The following is a 19,042-nucleotide window of genomic DNA, read 5'->3' as shown; positions in this document are numbered from 1 at the left end:
TTTTCATATCACCTTAAGATGAAAACATTTATCATACTTTTTTCCAAACTGGATGCACCGAATAATTTGAAAATTTAACACGAAATTGTAAAAGCCCTAAGGAAGAACGTGTTGCTAATAAAATTTCATTTTTTTTTTATATGTATTCTGGAACCAAGGTTCTAGTCTGGGATTAATAAAATCAATTTTTTTTATCAAAAATGAAATTTTAGAAGCATTGCGTATTTCACTAAGGCCTTCATATTCACGTTTTCAAGTTTAAAACAATTCGGTGCATCCAATTTTGAGAAAAGTTTTATAAACATTTTATTTTAATATATACAGAACAACCTTTTCACAACCCCTTAATGTTCGCCACTGTACAGTCCTAGGAAAAACAATTTCTCCTCCCCCTCTCCATCTCTTAACACGCTTCGATGTGTTTTTCCGGAATTCCTTTTCCGTTCGACGTAAAGTCCGTCCAATAAAAGGCGAAAATTCGACGTCAAAGTTTATAGAAGGAATTTCGAACGAAAAGGAAGGAATGACGCTCGGTAGAATTGATATATACCTGTAGTAGCACAGAATATTTCTTATATTTTCTATATATTTAACAAATATCGGACATTTGAAAGATTTGAAAAACGTTTACTTCTGAGTATTATTTTTATATTTGTATAATATTAGCTCCATATGTTTCATACAATCAATTTGCGATTTTATTTATACAATTTCAATTCTACTATTTTGAACATTTTCCACAACTTCCGAACCATTTTCGACAACTTTCTGGATTTCTATTCATTCGTAATATTAATAATGTCAATTAAATATAAATTTCATCCAATTTCGACAATTCCGTTTGAAAAATTTTGGAAGACTTCTTAACAATTTTCGACAATTTTCTATATTTCGATTTCTTCATATTATTAAGAATATCAATTTAAACTCAATTATGTTAATTAAATATAAATTTCGACAATTTCGAAATTTTTAATTCATTATTTTCAACGATGTTAACAATTTTTGGCAATTTCACTAATTTCGATTTTTCCATATTATTTATTAATTTACTTTAAGCTCAATTAATTTAATCAAATATAAAATTGATCCAATTTCGAGTTTTAACGTTTCGTATAATAAAATCACGACTTTATTTCCACAATTACAACTTTAATTCATGCACAAATAGTTATAAACAAATTAATTTAAATACTTTTCAGATTTTACTTACAATGAGGAGAAGAAACGCCACCATCTTGGAAGTTGTCGAATTCGGGGCTGAAGATAATTCGCAGAATTCACTTTTTTAATCCACTGTGAACTATAAATTCCAAAATTCGGATTGTAATAATATTTCGGAAATTTTTAAATGTAAGAATAGTCTAAAGCAAAGGATTTAATTAATACTCTGACGAGTTAATCTTGGAATTAATTAAAATCGTGAATTTATTTCCTTTTGGATATTTTATCATGACATCGTGTTCTACATTAACGGGATTTTGGAAATGATTTATAAACGCCAGGAATATATTCAAAATTGTCCAAATTTGAGGAACTTTGATAATATCATCTAAATTTCCACCATATTGAAAATTCCCTACTAACACGTTCCGTGCCATGCCGTGTACCAGCCGAGTTTAACGCGTGCCACGGTGGTACACGTGGCACGGACGTGTTAACGTCGTGAATACATTAAAAATTGTAGAAAATTCGAGCCATTTCAATTATTTTGATGACGTTTTGATATATATATATATAATTTCCCTTAAATAACACCTTAACCCTTTTAGTGCCGGTCGAAGTCGTTAGCACTTGTAAAACGACGATATGTCGTTGCTCGGTACTAAAAGGGTTAAAGTCGAGAGTCATTTGAAACTTCGGCACGTGATCATGAAGATCTTGAGGAAGAACGTGGTGCTCAAGAAATTTCATTTTTAAAAAACTTTATATTCTTGGTTCTAATCTGGGCTATATAAACATAATTGCTATAAAAAAAATGAAATGTCACGAGTGTCAGGACCTTCCTTATAGCCTCCACATTCACGTTGTAAAGTTTAAAACGATTCGGTACACCCAGTTCGGAGAAAAGTTTCATCATCCTCTTCGACGCCACTTTCACATCGCCTTAAGGCCTCGTTTATGAAACTTTTCTCCGAGTTGGGTTTACCGAATCGTTTCAAACTTTACAATATAAATATAGAGAGTATAACGAAGGTCTCGGCACTCATAAAACTTCATTTTTTATAAAAAAATGTTAAAAATATCTACGAACAGGTACTTCGAAAATGGAAATTTCATGGGTGTCTGGACATTACAGCCTCCATGTTGATATTGTAGTTTGAAACGATTCGGTACACCCAGTTCAGAGAAATGTTTCATAAACGAGACCACTTCGGCTCCTAAATGCGCCTAAAAGCGACCGCCGTATGGCCGAATCTTGCGTGCCTTTCTCCCCGACTTTCGCCCGTATGTCGAAAGGGCCGAGACCGGAACTGTCTGCATCCGCCTTAAGAGGATGTGATAGGGTCATTTGAAACTTTGACATGTGCTTATGAAAGCGCTAAGAACGCAATACTCTTAACATTTTATTTTTAATACCAAATTCTTTTTATTTATCCCAGACTCGAACCAAAATTTATATATATTTTGAGATACATATATCAAGAAATACATATTTTGTTTTTTAATTAAATTTCATGAGCACCACGTTCTTCCTTAGGGCCTTCGCATTCACACGGTAAAATTTGAAACGATTCGATGCACCCAGTTTGTCGAAAACTTTCAAATACATAGAATTTCCCTTTCACGTCCCCTTAACCCCTTCGCTCCTAACTCTCCCGCCGTACGGTCGAGTATCGCTTGCCCTTCTCCCCGACTTTGGCCCTTCCGTCAAACCCGTCAAACCCGTCAAGCCCCGCACCATCCCCATCCGCCCTAAGCGTATAAATCCCTTCAAGCCCTTCCTCACCCATCGCGCGTCGTCGCGACGCGTCCCCCAATCACTACCTCGTCCCAGCGAGCAGCAGTCGTCGCGACGCCTCGGCGTCTCCGGAAGAGGCGAGTATAATCACAAGGGGTGACAAGAAATCGTCCGATGTTGAACCCCGTGTTTCCCCGACGGAGGTCGATGGCGAACTGTTGGGGGTTGCGGCTCTTCTGCGCACCCTCCATTTCCGCAGACCCCCGGGGGAGGAGGGCGGAAGGGGGCGACGCCTCTTCCAGGCGTCGGTAGAAAAGGGGAAAGGAGAAGAACCCGGGGCGCCCTTTTGTCGGAATTTTGTCGTCCCTCCCTTCCGACGCTCGCCCCCTCTATCGCCCTCCCTTCTGACGCTCTTTCCCTCTGTCGAAATTTTCTGGACTACAGTTTGTCGGCTACGCTTCCGATGGTTTTACCATGAGTCGTATGATGGCGTCCTTCCCTTCTAGCGCACGTCTTTCCGATGGTTTTCCCCTGCGTCGATTCTACCCTGTGCTGGAACTCTCACGACTCTATCGGAATTTTCTCGCCCTTCCCTTCTGATGGTTTTCCCCTAAGTTGATTCCCCCTGCCGAGGCTCCCCTCTAACGCCTCGCTGTCGTCCCTCCCTTCTGACGGTCTTCCCCTCCGTCGACTCGCCCCTCTAACGCAACTTTGTCGCTCTTCCCCCTTCCCCTCCGCCGTCGACTCCCCGTACCGACGCTCTTCCCCTCTACCGCCCCCACCTTTGGAGTCGACTCGCCCCTCCCACCCCTGGAGGGAGGGGGGCCCCTCCACCACTCCCGAGGACGTACCGACACTTCGCGGCAACTCCGCACTCGGAGGAAAATGTAGATAAGTTAAGATAATATGAAAAGCGCTGAGAAATTTAATCGAGGTCGATAAATTAAAATTCATCTATACCCTTTCTGGTGGTAACGTCATTTTGAATACTTAAGTGGGTACATAAGCTGATGTGTCCCATTCCCGACATTTATATTTATGTTCAAGTCTTTTGCAATCTACGTCGATAATTATTCGAACTGAAGCGTTCCATATGTCATTCCGGTAAAATAATGATGACAAGATCGATGTAAAGCTGTCGAAATCCCGTCAATTCATTATTCTGACGACTGTTTATGACCTACGTTGCCATCTGGTTACCTACTAAAGGTTACTACTAAAGAAAATTAACATTTTTCTCCGAACTAGGAAATATAGTAACGATAACTATACAGTAGACTAGTAGACTTCCGTGTAACACGGTTAATACGTTTTTATTTCATAATTCACCATTTTTTAAATAGTTTTCATAGTTCATTCAAGACTCGGGTACTTTTTATACCAAAATTAACATTTTTACGTTATGCGCTATGTATAAAGCTATTTATAAACAGGGTGTACCAAATTGTTTCAAACTTTACAACGTGAATATGAAATCTATAAGAAAGGTCCAGATACTCATGTAATCTAATTTCTTATAATAAATTATAAAAATATCTATGACCAAACTTAAATAAATTGAAATTTCGTGAGTTTTGGAATCTTCCTTATAGCCTCCATATTTACATCGTAAAGTTTGAAACTAGTTAGTACATCCAATTCAGCGAAAAGTTTCATGAACGATTGGTATCTTAGCTGCTACTTTCACGTCCCCCTAAAGTGAGTTAAGAAAATTTGTTTATACATAATTCAAACATTTTCATAAAAAAATGAAATTTGACGAGTGCCAGAACCTTTCCATAGTTTCTATATTCACATTGTAAAGTTTAAAACGATTCAATAAACCCAACTCGAAGGAAAGTTTCATCCTCTTTGACGCCACTTTCACATCACCTTAAAGTCACGTTTATGAAAATATTCTCCAAACTAAATGAACGAAATCGTTTAAAACTATTAAATATACATATAGAGGCTATAAGAAAGGTCCTGAAACTCATGAAATTTCGTTGTTTATAACAAATTTTAAAAATATCTAAACATATTTTTTAAAATATCCATGAACAAATTTAAAAAAAATGAAATTTTATGAGTTTCAAGACCATCCTTATAGACTCTATATTAAAATTCAAATGTTTGAAACGATTCGATAAACCCAATTCGAAGAAAGGTTTCAAGAACAATTTCACATCGCCTTAATAAAGTTGCTTAACACTTACAGTTAAATTAAAAACAATCGCCTTTTCTCTTCACCACTTTCATTTAAACTTTAAGACAATCCAAAGCATGAAAAACACAGCAACAGAGAATAGGAATAAATAGAGAATGTAGTAATTGTGTCCAGACTTTGCCATCCTTAAGACTCTTGCGACGGATGAGGAGAGAAATCCACCTGTTCTCTCAAAGTCTTCGTCCTGGAAGGAGAAATACATTACATTAAATTACAATATTACATTGAAATTATACTATTTAATGCAAATTTTTTATTGCTTAACAAGATATATTGAAAATTACGTTAAAATGGAACCGTAAAAATATTTTAAACGTTCGGTTGTTGAATGAGACATAAAATAGACATCGGTGGAAAATTGACATTAAAATTGTAAAAATTTAAGTTGAAATTGTAAAATTTAATGCTAGATATTTAATAATTTGACAATGTTTACACACTTAAATTATTCTTCATCGTAACGGTCATATCTATTGAAAATGACATCAGAATTTGGAAAATTTTAGATTTTTACAAATATTTATAAGCGAAATTTTAGAAAGTTTTATACAATTTTAAATAATGGAGATAAGTTTCATAAACAAGAACTCTTCGATGCCACATTTCCATTAACAAAATTACTAACCATTTCCCTGAGCATCTTATCCTGGTATTTAACTTCCGTTCCGATGTCAATAGACAAAGCTTTTAACACGTGAATCTTGTTTTTCAGTTCATCCGCCATCTGCTCGTTCTCCTCTTCCAGGACGTCTCTGGAAGTGCTCGGCAGGGGTTCATAATTGTAACCTGAAAGTTGATTGAAAATTAGAATTGTTTATAAATAATTTAAAGTTAAGGAGCATTAATTACAGTGTAACGGTCAATAATTGCAACATAAGAGTATAAATAATAAATATTGTTAGGTTAACATGAGTTGACTGTGGAATTGTTAATTTATGATAATATAAAAATGAGTTGAAAATAAGAATTTTAAATAAATAATAGAGGAGGATAAATAATCATAACATTAAAATTGGGAATAACAAGACCCTGCAAAAAGAATATTCTTATAATTTGGTAATTGAGTTATTGAAATTTAAATTATATTTCCAGATAGTTCATTGCTATCTGGCGAAAAGGAATGAACATTAAAAATTTGAAACTGAGGATTAAAGATTTTAAATTGCAACCTTCCAAGAATTACCAATTTCAATGTTAAATTATCGATGTTTGTTATTCGTTCGTCAATAGTTAATAAATAATACTATAAAAATGAGTTAGAAATGAGAATTATTAACAGAGGATAAATAATCATAACATGAAACTTGGGAATAACGAGTCGCTGCAAAAAAAAATTATAACGTGGAAATTGAGCTGTTAAAATTCGCACTATATTTCTGAATAGTTAATTACAACCTGGAGAAAAGCAATGAAGAATAAAAATCTAAAATTGAGGATTTATTGATTCTAACCTAAAACTGAATTGAACGTTACAAGAGTATTTAAATAAATTTGAATTCCTTTACCTTGCGAACGCCGCATTTCTGACGAAAATTTGTCCAATTCGTTGAATAACTCCTACTCGTCATTTATTAATCAATTGATGGTTGTTTAATATTTATGAAGCTGCGGCGACAGGTTGTATGTACGTGGTCACGAACTATCATAGACTATGGAGTGGATCAAGATAGACAGAGATGAGTTGGGAGATTGCTCACGGGCAGAGTCGCGCGATCGCATCGCGTGCTGCCCTCTGGTTTCGTACGTTAGCTTTCACCGTTTTTTGCCCCCAAGGGCGGCGCAACGAATTTCTGGTGGGGGCTCGCGCACTCGTGATGTAAAACAGAACATTGAAGAAACACTAGGAAGTCGCCAGATTCTCCGAAGTGGTCCACCTAAAGCTGAAAGGGAACACANAATATATATATAATGACCCTTTCACATCACCTTAAGGTGTATCACTAAATAATTTAAAACTTCAGGACGCAATTATGGAGGCCCTAAGAAAGAACGAAATACTCCTGAAATTTTATTTTTCAAACAAAAATTGGTTTGTTTATCTCAAACTAGAACCAAGGTCACAATTATTTGTTGTAGAATGAAATTTCATGAGTTTCAGGACCTTCCTTATAGCCTCCATATTTATATCGTAAAGTTTGAAACGAATCGAAAAACCCTCTCCGGAGAAAACGGATATTTTTTCCTCCGTATAATAAATTCGTCTCTTTAAAAACTTAACAACAAATCAGATATGTTGCTAAGCATAAAAATAAATGTTGTACTGCACATGTACATCAATTCCAAAACTTGTTTTCTCTCAATATAATATGAAAAAGAACAAGAAAGAAAAAATTAGAAATGCATCCAAATAATAACAACATTAAAAACTAAATGCAACAAAATGAAGAATTAGAAAGTAAATGCAATCAAATAAAGACAAAATTAAAAAGTAATTGCAACCAAATATGTTCGGTTCATATTTTATTTTTATAAAGATTAAAAATCATTCAACAAGTTAAGTGTAACAGATATTTATTTGTAACGCTTCCAAATACTTAAATGTATTTGTTATAAATAATCATCACTAATCTTAAAATCATTCAACAAGTTAAGTGTAACAGATATTTATTTGTAACGCTTCCAAATACTTAAATGTATTTGTTATAAATAATCATCACTAATCTTTATGGATTTGAGTAACATAAGCTTCATCGTAACGCTAACATAAATAATTTCCTGTCCTTAATTTGAACGTATAAAATCCGTATATTTTATACATTGTTCATTTCTCAGTGTAATAAATTCATCTCTTTGAAAACCTAACAATAAATCAGACACGTTACCAATCATCCCTAATAGCACTTAATATTTTCTAAATGTTGTTTTTAAACATTGCTAAATATCTCAAGCGACAGATTTTTTAAGACGTCTCATAGATTTCATTCGAAGATGTCTAAAATATTTCTTGAAAATTGCAATAACATATTTAGTTTTAATAATTTAGAAACGTACCGAAATCATATTTTTAAATTTATGAACATATAATAAAAATACATTTTTTACTTTACAATTATTATTAGACATTTCATTTGGTATGAAAAAACGCAACAAATTGTTGCAATATTTTAGTTCCGCTATTTCATTATTGTTGCAAAACGTGTGATTTTGAATTAAAATATTTTCAAAACGTTTACAATGTATTCGGCAGATAATATTTAAAAAATACTTATATTAAAATGAAATGAAACATTTTATATATCTATAAGAAAAATATGACGAAAACACGTGGAGCTAATATTATAAAAATATTATAAAAATAATATCTTAAAATATTCGATATTCGTTAAATACATAGAAAATATAAGACAAATATTTTGTACTACTAGGGATGATAGTATATTTTTCCCTGCATAATTATGTATAATTGTTATAAATATTTATCTGTAATTATTACGGGTTTGAGTACCCAAGGTTCATCGAAACGCCAACAGAAATAATTTCCTGTTCTTAATTTGAATGTATAAAATCCGTATATTTTACAGATTTTTCCGTAAGTGTAACAGATTATTTATTTTTCCCTGTTGTGCTCTTTTATAAATAACTAATAACTGCGTGCGTGTTTCCTATTAATGATTGCGCATTTATCTTCAAAGTCATTCACAACAATTGCGTTATTGCATAATTATTAGAACAATTGCAAATTTGTTTACTTCTAATACGTTGTTTGATTGTTGAATGAAAGTTTATTCTTCGCAAACTTTTCATTCGATGGAGTTTAGTTCGGATTTGTAAATATTCGATATATAATAATTATAGCAGGAAGATCGCCAAAATGTCTATTTTGTTTATTGCAACCTTGGATTCGATGAAATGAATTAAGAGGAAAGGAGATACATGAACATAATGAAAAATACAGTCATCGAAGGCCTCGCTTTCATCGCTGCAGATTGTTTTCGGGGATAAAATCGTAATTTGTTGTTAATTGAGTTGGTTATATTTTTTATGTGACGCTCGAATAAATGTCAAAGAATGGAATTAGTGGTGATCATCTCTTGGACCTCATATTGTTGATTTTTGAATTGGTCGTACACATTGACATGAAAATCAACTAAACATCATCGAACCTAATAGGTGCTGATCATCTCTCGGACCTCAATTCGTTTCCAGTTCAATTCCGCACTAGTTTAAACCAAAAAAACAGTAAACAGTCAACATTTCAATCAGGTAGAAACTTTGTTGACCCGTTGCAGTGCTTATCAATTCTTATCCATTAGCAAAGACGACCAGCGTTGAAATGAAACATGCTTTGGCACTTGTTTCTTCAAATACGTTCATAATCCTAAAAATTGTCGGCTTTATTAATTTGCTTTCAGGCTCTTCCAAAGATGCTTGCAAACACAGATCCCAGATCGCCTCCAGTTCGAATCCGTGCTCATTTGAACAGAAAAGCAGTAAATCCCGATAGGTAGCAACCTCGTTGACAGCGTTGCACTGCTTATCAATTCTTATCCGTTAGCAGAAACGACCCAAGTTGAGACGCAACATACTTTGGCACGAGTTTCTCCAAATCCGTTGGTAAACTTGGCATAGCTACTCGCACACGATAACAAACTCATTGTAGTGGTTCCAGCGATTTCCTTCATTCTCCTCCGCCTGATAAAGTCCAACAGGTACCGAAACATCCCTTCATCTCGATATAGAATGACCATCCTATGATCGTTTTCACCCTGCATCGAGTGTACTAATGGTGGTCCACCAAAACTCGACATGGTTTCTGGACATAGTAGTGGTTCCAGCGATTTTCCTTCGAATCATCTCCACCTTGGAAAGTCCAACACATACTGAAACTTGAACGTAACCATTACTCGCGCACAAAAACAAATTTATTATAGAGGTTCCAACGAATCTCCTCCTTGTTGTTCAGTACTCTCTCCAGAAGTTCCCGAACCGCAACTTCCAGCCAATTTAAATCCCCGTTCCCGAAGCATATCAACGGCTTGTTGGATCAAACTGTTTCAGGAAGAAACGAGAACCGTAGCAATCAGACATCCTATCATCTAGATCCCGGCTTGCATTCAGAGTCTCTCCAAAACGCCCCTACATAGAACCACACGTCCACTGACCGAGATTCCGAAGAGTTTCTGAAACTTCATATCAACTGATCCATCATGTCCGAGGGAAAAACTCCCTCTATACCCAACAGTGATATCTAGCTGATCTTTTGCATTGCATGGAATCATCCGCATGATCTGTTATGGCCTTATCAAGACTCCATAAAAATTAGCTTCCTGCCTCAATCTTTCCCTTTCTCTAAATGCTCCCGGCAACACCAGAGCCTGGTTCCTCAGAAAGTCCAGGACGTATCGGAACATCACTTCGTCATCAGCCAGATAGTACTTCCTAAGATCGTTTAGACTTTCTTCTCCTCGATTTTAGGAATGGTGGTCCATCGAAAAGTGACATAGCTACTCGCGCATGAAAACAAACTCATTATAGTGATTCCAGCGATTTTTTTCAGTGCTTCGTCCACCTGAAAAGGTCCAACAAGTACTGAAACATCACTTGATCTCGATCGAGAATGAACTTCGCAAGATTCTCATCACTTTTCTTTCGATTCTACGATTTGTGGTCGATTGAAATGCGACATGGTTACTCGCGCACAAAAACGAATTCATTGTAATGATTCCATCGATTCTCTTCAGAGTCTCCTCCACGTTGCTCGACACTCCCACCAGAAGTCCCTGAACCGCAACTTCCAGCCAATTTAAATCCCTGTTCTTGCAGCATGTCAAATGCCTGCTCGATGAAACTATGTTTCAAAAAGAATCTCGATGTATATCTATCCGACATCCCATGATCTGGATCCCGGCTTTCGTTAAGAGTCTCTCCAAAAACGTCTCTACAAAGCGCAACTCTTCCACTGACCAAAATTCTGAATAATTTGCGGAATTTGACATCCACTGATCCATCACGTCCAAATGAGAAGCTTCCTCTGTATCCAACCGTGATATATCCAGGAGCTTTTTTACATTGTATGGGACCATCCACATGATCTGTTATGGCCTTATCAAGCCCTGGTAGTCCATAAAAATTGGCTTCCTGCCTCAATCTCTCCCTTTCCCTGAACCCTTCCGGCAACACCAGAGCTTGGTTCCTAAGAAAGTCCAAAACATATCGAAAAAGGACTCCGTCTCTGTCCAGAAAGAACTTCCCTTTTGCGTCTTTGGGTACTGGGGAGTTTCCGGTGAAGATGGAAGACAGATGGGAGTCGGGTTCCTTTGTTAAGGTTGTCAAAGTTGTTGTGTAGAAGACGCCTCCCACATTCAATTCGACTATGCTCGGGAGCTCCTCTTGGTGTTCCATTCCTGGGGGCAGAAAATGGCTTACTTATGTTTTGGGCATTTTTTACAGAGTTAGGACCTTTTGGGGATTTTTTTAATGAAGTTAGGGCATTTTGGGGATTTATTTTATGAAGCTAGGGCGTTATTGGGGATGGTTGGAAGACGTATACTATGCAGTATTATTTTATATTTGCATAATATTAGAGCCATTCCTAGTTGCAGAAAATATTTTTCTTATATTTTCTGGTTATTTAACGAATTTCGGACATTTTGTAAATATTTGCATAATGTTTATTTTGGAATGTTAGGTTTGTGTTTGGATAATATTAGAGCCATCGCTAGTTGCACAAAATATTTTCTGTGTATTCAACGAACGTCGGACATTTGAAGGATTTGCAAAATGTTTACATTAGAATGTGATTTTTACATTTAGATAGCGATAGCTTCATCCGTAGGTGCAGAAAATATTTTCTATATATTTGATGAATTTCGGGCGTTTTGTAAATATTTAGAAGACTGATTGAAAGATTCGCTAAACGTTTACTTTAGAATTTTAGTTTTAAAATATTTCTACAATATTACTTTCATCCTTAGGTGCACAACATATTTTCTATTTATTTAGCGAATATCGGACATTTTGCAAATATTGACAATTTAGTTTAGAATATTTAATATTTAGAAATCTTTAGAATACTATTTTTACATTTGGATAATTATTGCTTCATCTCTAGTAGCACGAAATATTTGTTTTGTATTTTTTGTATACTAAACGAATATCGGTCATTTTGGAAATATTTAAAAGATATTGAAGGATTTGCGAAATATTTACTTTGGAATAGTAGTTATGTATTTGGATAATATTGATTCCATCCCTAGGTACAGAAAATATTTTACTTATATTTTTTATTTATTTAACGAATTTTGAGATATTTGTTAATATTTAGAAGACTTTTGATGGATTTGCAGAACGTTTACTTTTGAATGTTATTTTTATAGTATATCTGTAACATTAGCTCCATCCTTACTTGCACACAATGTTTTATTTATATTTTCTTTCACATCCCTTTAAGAAGATATGAAAGCGTAATATATAGATATGAAAAAGTCAAAATATTTATAAAACTTTTCTCCAAATTGGGTGCATCGAATCATTTAAAACTGGATCACGATTTTATGGAGGCCCCAAGGAAGAACGCAAAACTGGTGAAATTTCAATTTTCGAAAAAAAATGTATTTATCTCGAACAATAACCAAAAAGACATTTTTTTCTTTTTTCGAAAAATGAGATCTCATAAGCATCGCGTTCTTCCTTATGGTCTCCATTATCACGTGTCAAAGTTTCAGATAATTCGGTGCGTATAGTTTGGAGAAAAGTTTTGTAAATAATGTCACGTTTTGATATGTTTAGAATGACCCTTTCATATTGCCTTAAGGGTTATTCTATATATATATTTTTTTCTTTTTAATATATATTTTCTTTCTAAACAATTCGACGTTTTTTATACATCGAATTTCCTTTTCATAAAACTTTAAGGTGATGCGAAAGGGTCATTTAAAACTTCAGAACATGATTATGGAGAACCTAAGCAGGAACGCAAAGCTCATCAATGTTCATTTTTCCAAAAAAATATGTATACTTGGTTCCAGTCTGAGATAAATAAAAAAAGTGTTTGTTTCAAATATGAAATGTAACGAGCACCACGTTTTTCCTTATTGCCTCCACAATCACATTTCAATTTGTCGAAACGTATTATAAACATTTAGCCATTTCATATATAGAACGACTCATTCACATCCCCTTAAAACCAATATTTATGAAACTTTTCTCCAAACTGGATGCACCGAATAATTTGAATCCTTAACACATGATTATAAAGGCCCTAAGTAAGAACGTGGAGCTCTTAAAATTTCATTTTTCCAATACAAATTGTTTATTTCTCCCGAACTAGCACCAAAGACACATATTTTCAATGAAAAATGAAATTTCACAAGGGCCTCCATAACGAATGCTAAAGTTCCTATCGCTTCGATATACAGTTCGCCGAAAACTTTCATAAACATTCCGTTTAAAAACATATAAATCCCAAAATATCCAAAATAATAATCGCTACTAGGGAATCTTTCTCCTCCAGCCTCGACGAACAGCCCACTTTAAGGATAGCAGAATCGACGTCGACTGGCATCCAGAAACTCCGATATATTCCGGTAACCCTGCCACCCCTCCATGTCCCTGGGCAATCCTAACCCCCCTTCGAGTATCCACTCCCTTGAGCTGCGCAGATGCGCAGGATACTTGCGCGCGCATCCCACTGCGCAGGGCAACCTCTCGAGAGTTCCCTTTAAGGACGGAGATTCGATCTGCCTTGGAGTGAAAATTTTAAGCGAGACACCATCTTTAGTTGGGTTTTAGAAGGTGTTTTGGAGAAGATGGGAGAGAATAATGGAGAATTTGATAATGTTGAAGGAACGAAGTTTAGCGGTTGGTTTTGGATACATTGGGGGCTTAAAATGGTTTTTAATTGTTGAGAATAATATTGGATTTTGCACGAATTTTGTAGTAATGCTAATAATGTTTATTGTAAAGGGTTTTACCATTTTTGAATAAATAGGTTAAATTTTAAATGTGGGCAACTCTAGTTACAAGATATTGTTTATTCGACTTTTAGTAACTACAACAATACAACAAAAGGGTTTTACAATTTTTGAATTTTTGATTTTAAATATTTTTAAAACGTTTACAATATCTTTGGCAGATAATTTTTAAGAAATACTTAATGCAAAAAGGAAATAAAACGTTTTGTCTATCTAAAAAAAAATATATGACGAAAACACGTATTATGCAAATATTAAACAAATAATATTCTAAAGTAAATGTTTTGTACATATTTCAAATGTGCTAAATATTTACAAAAATGTGTGATATTCGTTAAATGTATAGAAAATATAAGACAATATTTTGTGCTACAAGAGATATTTTCATTTTCATTTTCGCTTCGTTTCCGTTATTATGACGATTTGTATTTGGAGTTTATTATTAATTTCAACTTGCGATTGTATTTTCTCTTCATTTAAATTCTAATTTTCATTTTTAATACATTTTTCACGTTTGATCGTTTTAATAATCAATATACAGAAAATATAAGGAAAATATTTTGTGNAAATAATCATTGAAATTGAAACTGAAGTCGAAATCAAAATAAAAATTGAAACTTATTATAAAAAAAAAAATTGAATTTATCTCCAACAAGAACCAAAAAAAGACATTTTTTTTTTTCGAAAAATGAAATTTCACGAACATCGCGTTCTTCCTTATGGCCTCCATAATCGCGTGTTGATGTTTCAGATAATTCGGTGCACCCAGTTTGTAGAAAAGTTGTATAAATATTTTTACATTTTCAAATTTTTATGTCATCATAATGCAGAATTTAAATTAATGCATAGTATTGTCGGATATATTTTCATCAATTTAATATTAAATGTAAAATCTCAATATACAAATAAAATGAATGTGCATTTGCATATTCAATAAAACAAACTTTATTTATCGATGGATGCTTTTGATAAAGATAAATTTGATTAAGATGAGGAAATTTTCATGTCTTATATGTTAGTAAAATTAATTTTAAGATTTATATGTATAGCGTAATGAACTTTTTTCTTTGATGTTTGTTGATTAACATGTTTTTCTACGTTCAACACGCAACAAATATTCATCAATATATATAACCAATATACAACTATTCTCAATAAAACTAACGTTCATCGTATATTTTGTAAACATTTCGTATGCCACTTTCACAGACCCTTAATAAGGTTGTCTCATATCTATTTTTCAGCAAATTATTTGCAGTACATTAGCAGACTCAAAAATTGATAAATATGGATATGTCTTGTATAGTTCAAAGTATTTTAATCACGTACAACTACAACTGTGTATATATAAAATAGTGCGGAAGTAGTTACTTTCGAGAAAAATTTGCAGTAACGAAGCCACCTATTGGTGTATTCCAGAAGTTCAGCGCAAAGGTAGTGATTTCAAATTTGCGAAATATATATATGTATGTGTTCCACATAGGAAATGGAATACCCATACGGAACGCTGGGTATAATATGCGTATGTATGTATGTACATCAAGAAACTCGTAGCGTTGAGTGATGCGAGAAACGCGCCCTGCGCGTTGAGTTCGAGCGAGACCAAGCGAGACGCTACAGAGTTATATACAGTAAAGATCAGGATTTCAAGAGTGGGGGAAATAGAATTATGATCTCTTCGTTGCTATAGAAAATGAAATGATCTTCTGACCAACTCAAAAAATCAAGCAAAAAATCAGGAGTATTTCAAAATTTACCCGACCCTAATTGCTGCTGCGTACGTGAAGATATAGCATGGTAAAGTTTTCAGCACTCTCAGAATCGTTGCTCTAATGTCGTCATCGTTGGTCTTCGTCGTCCCTGGTCGTCCCTTCAGTTACGGATGGTTATGGACTACCATTTTTGCACTCACATGATAGGGCAACCTTCATACGACTTTTGGTATGACATTCGACAGCGCCTCTCGCAGAGTGTAAATGAACCGCGGCGCTTAGTGCCGCAATATCTTATCTCCTTCAGATCGGTATAAGTGCTACATTACTATGAACTTTTCAAAGCTGCCCGAGCTGTCAAAATGGAATAAAGTTCATTTACAAGGTTAGGAGAAACTGTAGGTATGTACTAGGCTAAAAATTAAATATTAATTGCTAACGAAATTTTGGGCACGAACATATTTTTACAAGAAAGTAAAAAGGAAAAAAGCATCGAATCCTCTTGAAAATTATTAGATAAGTATTACATTTCTTATAAAGGTAAAGGTTTTATAGCATTAATTCTTTGTGAGAATTATTTTTTACAGATGGAGTGAATAATAGTATGTACCAGGCCCTCAGTAAAGGAGGTGAAATTGTAACACGTATTGAAACTGAGACGTACTATAAATATTTAGCAGAATATGCTACAAATGATTCAACTAAATAAGATGTGGACCACGTACCACCAGAGACTGGTACCACCAATGAACACAAGATCACAATTTTATTATTTATTCTATGACCAAAAACGCACAAGAAGGAAAGATGAATGATTTTTCAGCATCGTCATTAGGCAGAGAATTGGAGATTGTGAGTAAATATTGAATGTACGTTGAACTTGTACATTGTACTCTTAATCTTGTTAAAATAATCATTTCCTGAATCGTCCTCTATCGTACATTCAAAAATAATGTAATTTAAGAAATACGTTCAATACCCAAGAGTCGTTTGCATTTAGATAATGCATATTCACTGATTGGTGATTGAATTTAATAGTCAGGTCGGAAAGGTTATTTATATAGTAACATTCGTACTTATAAATACACCTTTCTGTAAATTTAAGTTAGCATTACAATTTGTGTTGTACATGTAACATACTTGTATTTTCCTTCTTACTGTGTATGTTACAAATTCCAAGCTTAATTCATTTTGTTCGGCAGGAATCCTCAATATATCGTAGGAGGAAATGTTGGGTAGACTAGACAAAGTGCAGCTACATAATTCCTACCGGCCATACACATATGAAGTACATATTTTATATGCCACAACCATGAGCTTGTGTTAATGTTGGTCTTCGGGAGAGATCAACGTTAAAAATAGAGTAGGTATCGAGGTAGAACTTAACTAAAATCATATTAATTAAATAAATATTTTAAAATCAAATTTTGATATTAAAACAAATTGTGTTAAGTCAGTGGACAGTTTACATATGAACGGAAACATATTTTCAAATAAATGAAATATTCTACGTCATTCTAATGTTATTGACACCGACTGATGTTATTTGTATCATTATGTTGTTGTCTTTTATTGCATTATATACGATAATTGGCATTACACTAATTTTATATTAACTAGTAATGTAGCATTACAATAATATTATAATAAAATACATAGATTTAATGGAAGTTAATTTAAAAATAGTCATCGAACAGTGTAATATTTAAATATTTTTCATTATTTTATCACCGTGGTCTTACATTTTTTATTAATACAGTTAATGTTATAGTGAAAGCAATAATATTGTAGTTATAAAATATACTGAATCAGTGTCGAAAACTTTAGGATAGTGTAAGATTAAGCCCAGACAGCACAAATACATAGCTCAGAGGTTCATAGAATATTCTTTGAAAATATTTCAAAATTAATAGAATAGGGATTTATGTGCTATGTACATTTTTTTACACAGGATGAATGTAGTTTTGATCAGTTTTTTATATTCGAAATATACTTAACGAAATATTGTATGAACATGATATTGATACTTCTTACACATAAGAAGTAGGATGTCATATACATATCTGAATGATATTTTTTGGCACGAAAATAAAAATACAAAAGGTTCATGTTTCAGTATTCTACTTTTAAATTAGTGTCAACATTTGGTGAAATAAAATATTGAAACATTGAAACATGAACACCTACTTTTACAAAAAATGAAGTACTTACCCAGAGAATAGAGATTTAAAGTAGTGGTGCACGTATGTGTATTCAAAATAATGTAATAATATATTACCATTATCGCACGAAATATTTAGCATGTTTTGATTTTTTTTTAAATAAGGGTGTATGTGAATATGTATAAAATAATTGTTAACTTTAGTATTTCAATGTTATATTACAAACCTTTTNCTACATAAGCCCGGATGAAAAAGGAGGAGAGTATTTACTAATATCATATTATATTTGTAAAGTTGTAGAAATAATAAAGATAAATAATATTCAATATGCAATGCATAAAGTCAACGAACGCATAAAAACCATTTAATACTATATTGAAATACTAAAAAAAGAAGATGTGGTCTTGATATATTTTACGAATTTGTTATAGATCTTAAAAAAAAAAAAAGTGAAATCTCTTAAAAAAACACCTTCGGTAGGAAAAAAAAACTTTGTCAAATACAATAGTACTTTCAACCTATTAAAAACTCTAATCCTGTTATTTTTCCCAAATGTCAGAATATATTTTGCCCCACATAACACAAGTACATCCATTCCAATAATTTTGTTTTGCCTCAAAATAATATGTCTGGGAAAATGTACAGTTTTCTATTTCATCTAATAAAATAAAATCAAAATATAAAATAAACTAAATATAACCATATAAATAAAATTAGAAAGTCAATTTGAAAATAACATTTTATTTGGCGAGCACTAAAATAGTCATGATAAGTCGTATGAGTATACTTCCAGTCTTATTTAAACTTATATATTTCTATTTAATAATGTGAGTCAACGTTATCCAATCCTTAACAAAAATGGCTTCAACAGTGTCAAACTGTTCAGTTTCCCTTTTTTTTTTACTCTCAATGACTAACGAAACAGGAATTAATGAAAGCATTCATTCCAGTCTCAAATTAAAGATAAGATTCCTTCTGAATGTCTCCACTGTATTTATTCCCACGCACTCTTCATCAATTACGTTATCATGACTCGTAATTTACTGTAATGTTACTTTTTATGAACTGAATTGTTCATTTTACGAATTGCCGAGAGGAATATTTATTTCGTGGCTAGTTTCTGTACGACTGTGGTGCTCGTTGCCCAA

The 19,042-nt window shown here is 33.5% G+C and overlaps 3 protein-coding genes across 3 annotated transcripts; all 3 read right to left on the bottom strand.

The window, feature by feature from the left end:
• Window positions 1-5,119: 5,119 nt before the first annotated feature.
• LOC105698364 (BET1 homolog) lies at window positions 5,120-6,747 on the bottom strand. Its single transcript, XM_012422550.1, has 3 exons — window positions 6,614-6,747; window positions 5,734-5,894; window positions 5,120-5,292 (listed from the first exon to the last, which is right to left on the bottom strand). The coding sequence occupies exons 1-3, from the start codon at window positions 6,627-6,629 to the stop codon at window positions 5,137-5,139; spliced, it is 333 nt and encodes a 110-aa protein (XP_012277973.1). The 5' UTR covers window positions 6,630-6,747; the 3' UTR covers window positions 5,120-5,136.
• Window positions 6,748-8,491: 1,744 nt separating this feature from the next.
• Window positions 8,492-10,734, bottom strand: LOC105698353 (BTB/POZ domain-containing protein KCTD12-like). The gene is given in 7 exon segments (XM_012422536.2): window positions 8,492-10,100; window positions 10,102-10,180; window positions 10,183-10,292; window positions 10,294-10,357; window positions 10,360-10,512; window positions 10,575-10,617; window positions 10,708-10,734. Coding segments are annotated over 7 exon segments (603 nt in total). The 3' UTR covers window positions 8,492-9,973.
• LOC105698352 (BTB/POZ domain-containing protein KCTD12) lies at window positions 10,485-11,450 on the bottom strand. The gene has a single exon (XM_012422535.2). It carries the CDS (start codon window positions 11,448-11,450, stop codon window positions 10,737-10,739), a length of 714 nt encoding a protein of 237 aa, XP_012277958.1. The 3' UTR covers window positions 10,485-10,736.
• Between the last annotated feature and the right edge of the window lie 7,592 nt (window positions 11,451-19,042).

Source organism: Orussus abietinus, unplaced genomic scaffold (assembly GCF_000612105.2).
Source record: "Orussus abietinus isolate OABI.00-Male unplaced genomic scaffold, Oabi_2.0 scaffold692, whole genome shotgun sequence".
Taxonomy (NCBI): domain Eukaryota; kingdom Metazoa; phylum Arthropoda; class Insecta; order Hymenoptera; family Orussidae; genus Orussus; species Orussus abietinus.
Note: the sequence above shows the minus strand (reverse complement) of the source record. Positions and strands in the feature narration are given on the sequence as shown.